Raw genomic sequence first — 7,971 nt, 5'->3', positions numbered from 1 at the left:
CAGCTATAACTATGGTGGCTGCATTATTGGTATCTGTTGTACTTACCTCACAGGGATAAAGAGTCCTTGTCACCATGCCCTTCACTTCGAGTCATGTGATACACTGATTTTTATAGATATGTTAGAGATTTTTTTTCAAAGATTTCTTTAAAAGATTCTTCTAATGAGCTTTATAGGGATGGAATTTGTGAAGATTCTATGTTGTGCACAAAATTCATCACAAGATTCATAGGATTGGATTCTTCCATAGTCCTCAAAAGTCCGTGGGGGAAATTTAAATAGAAAAGTTTATTTCACTTTTATACTTACTTTCTAAGTGTCAAGAGCTTTGGGATTTGTAGATTCAGTCTCTTCACTGACATTCAGAGTTCAAGTGCAGAAAAGAAGCCGTTTGCTAATGAAATGAGGCAGATATATTTATCTGTGATACTTTTCTAATGTTCCACAACAATTAATACAAGTATAAGAAACCATAAGAAGCATCTTACAAGGACTGCCTTTTTCCTGAGGTGTTGCTGACAGTGGGTAGTCTGAGACCTTGGAATGTATTGACTTTTACTAAAGGATGTATGTGACCACCTGTGTTTTCTAAACTGATCCGTCCCCTCTTCTTTTAGGCATCTACAGCCATGACTTTCCTGAGCAGTAAAGGGTACATACTGGGCAGTATAAAAATCCAAATGAGAAGACAGAGTTTAGGGGAGCAGGAGGTAACAAAAGTGCACTAGTTGGTACCTCAAAGTTTTCATTTTTGTGAAATGCTTGGAGATGGGAGCTTTGAACAACTCACATATAAAATTCTTTGAATGCTTAGTAGCTACATGGTGACATCTTTTTTTATGGTACAAATGAAGGTAATACCTGAGTGAACTATGTGGTGAGTAAATGATTAAATGAGCCTTTACATTTCAAGTGTTGATGCTACAAAGATTAAGAATGATAAATAGAATTACCCTGAAAGATCAAATGGTGAAGACTTCTCTAACCTGAAAACCAAGACTAAGCATAGCTAGATGTATAAAGACACAGAGGGAGTACATTCTAGACAGGGGAGCAACAGATTCAGAAAAGGGAAGCACACACTCAGGAATGAATCATAAATTTCACATCTCTTCACGAGAGAGGAAGCAAAAATATGTCTAGGTTAAAGGAGAGCAATGTTGTCAAGTTAAATAAGAAAAGCTACCCATAAATAGAGAGAGCAAGAGGCGATGAGAGACACAGGGTTAGAGAGGCACAAAAAAGCTAGAGAAGAAGACAAATAGGGAACACACTCCAACGCTTGACATTTTCATCTTAGTAGACTTTTAGACTGCCTTTATTTCTTTAATTTCAGAGTGACACAAATTCTTCAGAACAAGCTAAGTGTTCCTGTTCCAAGGTGAAATATTTCTGTTGAATCAAAAAATAAGTTACCCATCGCTTCCAGCATGGGGATTTTACACTTAATTTTCACTGAGGAGACTGGGGGAGAACTGTTCCCATTTACACTTCTGTTTGGAGAAAAGAAGAGGTTTGGTAACCAGTTCATGAGAATCACTAACTTAGTGACGAATTGTAAATTTCTGAGTTGTGCTGGTGCCAGATTCAGAGGCACAGAAACCCATTTAAAAAAGTACAAATGGGACTTGAGCTTTCTGTTCTGGCCAGAGTTCTGTTTGTTTAACTCAGAGGTGTGGCAAGAACGTGCTCTGTTAGTGAAACGAACTGCACCAGTGAAGCAAAAAACAAATAGCCATATTTGTTAAGTTCAAAGCGGAAGTGTGATTTGACTGGGCGTGAGCTGTTCTGAGTTCTTGAAATTGTGTGTTGGTAGCTAGCTTGTTGGAGGTTGTGTGTCACTGGGAGTCATCTTTCAGATTTCAAAAGCCCATGCCAGACAAATCTCTCTCTCTCTCTCTCTCTCTCTCTCTCTCTCTCTCTCTCTCTCTCTCTCTCTCTCTCTCTTTCTCTCTGTCTCTCTCTCTCTCTTTCTCTCCCTCCCCCTCTCCCTTCTCCCCCCTCTCTGCCTGCTGCCTATGGATCAAGATGTAAGGTTCTCAACTACTGCTCCAGTTCCATGACTGTCTATTTCCCACTATGGTGGTCATTTACTAAGCCTCCAAAACTGTAAGAAAGCTTCCAATTGCCCAACTAAATGATTTATTTTTTAAGAGTTGCCTTAGTAATGGTGTCTCTTCACAGCAATAGAACACTAAGAAAACATCTAAGTTCACTAAATCTCTCTGAACATTAGTCTCCACATCTGTGTTATAATGGTATTACTACTTAATAATTAATAATAATAAATTAGATAATCCATTTGGCTACTTCTTTTGCTGATTTTAATGTATATCTTTGATGGTACTTTGATTTCTTCCCTTTCACCTTTGAATTCCTCTCCACTCTAAGTCATCCATATACACACAGGATGGCTACATTACTCTTTATGGTATATCACAGATGATAGGCCAAGTAGATTTATCTGTAAAAGAGAAGTAGGAAAGTGAAAATATTTGGATAATTTTCTGTCAGTGAAATCATCACTTGGGGTTCTGTTTTTGTTTTTCTGGGGGGTTCTGTTATTTTCTTCCATCTCTCTGTGTTGCAATGTGACTGAAAATTATATCAGATGCCATTTCTCCACAAATAAAGAGAACTTAAAACTACATTGCTCCATTGTAGTAAATACACTCAACAACCAACAGGATAAAAATAAAAATGCAACAAGCTACATCATGTCAGAAATGAGCCCGGGGCCATGCTTGTTTCCTTGCTTGCTTTATTTCCTTTTTTCTTATGATGATTACTTTAATGAATACAAAATTAAATTTTAAGTTATTTTCAAAAAGTTCAAATGGCCTGTTTTACTGTTGCTAAGGCAATGTTCACTGTGACTGTTGGATAATGTGTTCACTGTCTTTGTTGTGATAGTATAAGATTCTTTTAACATTAAAAATATTGAGATTATAATATAATTACATCATTTCCCTTTTTGCCTTTGCTTCCTCCAACTCCTCAATGTACCCACCTTACTTTCTCTCAAATTCATAATCTTTTTGTTGTTAGGTGTGTGTGTGTGTGTGTGTGTGTGTGTGTGTGTGTGTGTGTGTACTCCAATAAATATAAATATAACCTTCTCAGTCCATAGAATGATACTTGTTTGCATATGTGTTCAAGACTAACCATTTGGCATTGGATAATCAATTACTATTGCTCTTCCCCGAGGAGGACTATTTCTCCCACTCTTAGCATTCCTTGGTTGTCTATAGTACTTTGTCTAGGTTTAATGCCTCATAAGTTTGTCCTCATCCACATTAACATGTCTATTGATGGTATATTATATTCAGCTCATGTTTAGGTAGTCATGTTGAGGAGACTTCATGGGTATATATTCCCTGACATTTCTAAGAGATACAATCACACAGTAAACTTCCTGTTCCTGTGGATCTTATAGTCTTTCCACCCACTCTTTCTCAATGATCTCTGAGCCTTAGGTAAGGCCGGAGTTGAATTGTAGATGTATCACTTAGGATTGGGGTCCACAACACTACATTTGCGTTGAGCGTAGTTTGAGTGATCTCTGTCTATTACAAATAGAGGTTTCTTGATGAGGTGTGAGGGATACACTTAGATATAGGCGAAATGAATATTTAGAATGTTGTTAGGGATTATGCTGGCTTAGTGAGATGTCAGCTATAGGTTCTCCTCAGAGATTCATTACTTCACTAGTCCAGGGTCAGTTGACTAGGTTTCCGGTATCATGCATGATTTCCCTCTTGCTGAGTGAGGCTTAAGTCCAAGTTAGAGAGTTGTTGGTTACCAGTAATGTGGTCATGACAGTATCAAGCCCTTTGGATTGTCATTTCATGCTGGTTGCTGCTGTGATTCAAAGTCATAATAGCTATCAGTTGCTCTCTTCCTTTGAAAGTTTGCATTGTGTCTTTTGGTACCATGAAAGCTAGTCCTGAAGGAGAAGGATTTCAGGTCAGATACAGCTCATGTTTTCTAAGTCCTGTGTCCAAAGTGTGTGGTGCCTTCAGCAACAGGGACTTACCTTCTACCTCTGTCAAGCAAGGACAACACTAGCCTATGTTTTGAGAGTCTATTGGATAGCCCCAACAACACAAAAGGGGCTTCTCATGCCTGGCATTGGGGTTTTGTTAGCTAGTTTATGGACCTTGGGGGGAGTATTGTCATTAAAGTATATGTGTATATGTATACAGACTTACATGTATAATGGTATAGGATTCTTCAGAGAAGGACACCTGAGGACTATATTTCCAAGGTTACAATAAGGAAGTAATCATAGTTTAGGAACTAAAATCATACAGAATTGAAGTGTTTCATGTAAACTGAGAATGGAACACAAGTCTTGGGAGATAGGCCAACTTTAAGAGGACCCCACAGTAACAAACTTTTAAGATAAAATAATGAGAATGTCATATTCTCAGGTTCTCCAAGTCAGCCAGATCAGTGTCAATGCAAACTCAAGGATGCAAAGCCATTTTGTAATGCTGAAGAACCAAGTTAAAGAATGTATTAATTGCCATAATGTCTTTGCTATGGTAAGAACAATATAAAAACACATCAAGGCACATTTCTACTATTTCTTAATTGATTAACTGTGCAATGTTGGGTCATTAGTGCATTTTATTTGAGCCTCCACTTACATATCTGTGAGTTGTCCCTAACTGGAATATTCTACATCTCAGTGTAAAAAGGAGCCTTAAATATTCACCAAAGTATTACTTAACCACTGTGCTTTTTTAATTTTTGTTTGGACAGGAGTCATAATTCCACCATTTATCTTGATGAACATACTGAGATATTCAAGATGGGCAGCAACAGTACCAGCACTGCTGAGAATAATTGCAATGTTACACATCTCACATTTCAGTACTCTCTGTATGCAACCACCTATATCTTCATATTCATCCCTGGTCTCCTGGCTAACAGTGCAGCCCTGTGGGTTCTGTGTCGCTTCATCAGCAAGAAGAATAAGGCCATCATTTTCATGATCAACCTCTCAGTGGCAGATCTCGCTCATGTCCTGTCCTTACCTCTCCGGATTTACTACTATATCAACCGTAACTGGCCATTCCAGAAAGCCCTTTGCCTACTCTGCTTTTATCTGAAATATCTCAACATGTATGCCAGCATTTGCTTCCTGGCATGCATCAGCTTTCAGAGGTGCCTCTTTCTCCTCAAGCCATTCAAAGCCAGAAACTGGAAGCGTAGGTATGACGTGGCCATCAGTGCTGCCATCTGGGTCATCGTGGGGACTGCCTGTTTGGCATTTCCCATCCTGAGAAGTGCTGGTTTAGCCAACAACACGGAATCCTGCTTTGCTGATCTTGGATACAAACAGATGGACACAGTGGATATGGTCACCATGGTTACAGTTGCAGAGCTGTCTGGATTTGTGATTCCAGTGATCATCATTGCATGTTGTACCTGGAAAACAACTATATCCTTGAAACAGCCACCGATTGCTTTTCAAGGGATTAGTGAGAGGAAAAAAGCACTGCGGATGGTTTTCATGTGTGCTGCAGTCTTCATCATTTGCTTCACTCCTTATCACATTAACTTCATTTTTTACACCATGGTAAAGGAAAGCATCATTACCAGTTGTCCCATTGTCAAAAGCACACTGTATTTCCATCCTTTTTGCCTGTGCCTTGCAAGTATCTGCTGCCTTTTGGACCCAATTCTTTATTATTTCATGGCTTCAGAGTTTCGTGACCAACTGTCTCGCCATGGCAGCTCCGTTACCCGTTCACGTCTCATGAGCAAGGAGAGTGGCTCATCAATGGTTAGCTAAAATGAAATAATTCTTCAGCCATTATTCTCTTTACCAATGTTGTTTGGTCTGTTCCAAAGGTAGGAATTGCTAGGCAAACAGTTTCTTTAATTGAACACTGGAAATAGCGGAGATAAATTTTATTGTGTGATGGTTGTGGTCACAGATGATAGAGGCACAATGTAAAAAATGTGGGAGAAGAAAAGAAAATGAGATCCATCTGCTTCTAATTTAAAATTTATGGCATTTTATTATTTACAAGTCCCAGATCAAGTTTTTACAGATGTTTCCAACCAAATAGAAATTGAATACGTGTATTTAAAATTGTCTTCTGTAAATAGAAAAATACTGAGATGCCAGATATATATTCCTCTTTACAGAACAGTAAATGTCTTCCATAGAATAATTTTGCCTCTGAGTGGAGTAAAAATTTCAAGTCTAAGACATAAAACACAGGCAAAGTGACACAAAAAGTTAAAGCATCCAAACAGCACTGAATGAAGGGCATGGAATCCACTCCGTGAACATTTATAGATGCCCATCATTTTCTGAGCTGGTATTTTTTCATGTATTTTTACATATAATATCTCATCTTACCTTTCTAATAGAAGTGACAACAAATATGGAAATGTAAATACAATTGCATAAATGTAATATCAGAGACGATAATTAACTTGGCTCGGGATTAAGTATATATGGCATATGCTTATATTATTTATTCCCCCTGCTTATGTTTTATATGTATTAGGTCAGTAGATAAAGATCATTTTCATACAGTTTTCTTAGGTTCATTGGGAAAAAATCCATAGGTTGGGGATTAGCACAATTCTGGCTACAAAATCTTCTATGATAAATATGTTGTCCTAATACCGTGAGGATATGCATAGTCTTTTTTTTTTTACACAAAATACTAATGATCTTTATTTATAGATGATGGGGACTACGGGTAATCGGCTTATTCCATTTGTATTTTTTATTTCATTTTACGTTCCAACCAAAATATCCCCTCCCACCCTCCTCGCCTCCCCCCTCAAGCCCACCCCATCCACTCCTCCTAACAGATAAGGGATCCCATGGGAGTTGATAAAGTCTGGCACCTCAAGAAATCATTATTAAGGAAGGTAAATGCTGGGAAAAATGTTTAGAAACCCAGGTGAAGAGACTTTCCAGCATTTCCCACTAAGAGAAAAAGCAGGCCTTGGGGTCCCAAGCAGAGGTGTAAAGGAAGCGGATATGTGAATGTGTATAGTCTTGATGAGAAGTCCAACATTTCAAGTCAGTTTTATTGTTTAATGTAAGTCATGCAAATCCCATAATTAGAAAGCTATAAAAACTGAGTCACATCGTAGTAAATGTAGATTTCTTTTTAAAATTCCCCCATCTTTAATTCTTAAGTATTATTACATGTCACCAAGCAAAATCTCAAGGAGTTTTCAGTTATCATAACTCATAGAATTGCAATAGAAAGAGAGAAGTATCATCACATTGTGAATAAATATGACAGGAATATGTGAGCTTGTTTTATTTTTTTCTGAACTTTATGGATATTAGTTTGAGTATTCTTGTAGAGGATTTAAATTCAGGAGACTCCTTAGCTTCTCAGGTTGACAATTTACTGGTATTTTAGGTCTGAAATTTACATAGACTTTGGTATGCACACAAGAGTAGGAAGTGGTAGTCCTTATAGCAACGCCTTTATGTAGACTAGCTAAGGAAGTGGAAGGGTCCACCAAAAGGAGGAATTAAAAAGAATGTTTCTTGGGCATGAGATAGTTGTGTAATTATAAAGTAATAAAGTGTTTTTTTTAACTTGGAATTGTGTGTGTTTTATTAACCAGAATCTGTAGGCACTGCTGCTAGTGGGTTCTCAATGTGTTTGGGATTAATGGTAGCATTATCACAATCACTGTACCCACCATCTCACTCTGAAGAGATGACTTTTCAAGAAATTCACACATCCACTCTAGTCTTTGTGGAGTAAAGGAAATTCAGCTCTCATAGTTTGCATTTTCAATGTTTTCTTGCAAGTGTTTGGGAGTAAGTAGTACTCTCTACACAGTTTATTGAATAGCATGTAAATTAAACTACATACCTTCCATTTTGGCCTTCATTTAAAAGGAATCTTTGGCCTTGTTTTCAGTTATAAGTCTCTTATGTGGTCATAGAGAAAAATGACAGTGTCTAAGAGA

General features: G+C 37.7%; 1 protein-coding gene across 1 annotated transcript; it reads left to right on the top strand.

Moving 5' to 3' along the window:
- Window positions 1–4,792: 4,792 nt before the first annotated feature.
- LOC100757805 (putative P2Y purinoceptor 10) lies at window positions 4,793–6,712 on the top strand. The gene has a single exon (XM_035450190.1). It carries the CDS (start codon window positions 4,817–4,819, stop codon window positions 5,801–5,803), a length of 987 nt encoding a protein of 328 aa, XP_035306081.1. The 5' UTR covers window positions 4,793–4,816; the 3' UTR covers window positions 5,804–6,712.
- The last annotated feature ends 1,259 nt before the right edge of the window (window positions 6,713–7,971 follow it).

The sequence above is a fragment of the Cricetulus griseus genome, chromosome X (assembly GCF_003668045.3).
Source record: "Cricetulus griseus strain 17A/GY chromosome X, alternate assembly CriGri-PICRH-1.0, whole genome shotgun sequence".
Taxonomy (NCBI): Eukaryota; Metazoa; Chordata; class Mammalia; order Rodentia; family Cricetidae; genus Cricetulus; species Cricetulus griseus.
This window is presented reverse-complemented; position numbering and strand designations above follow the sequence as displayed.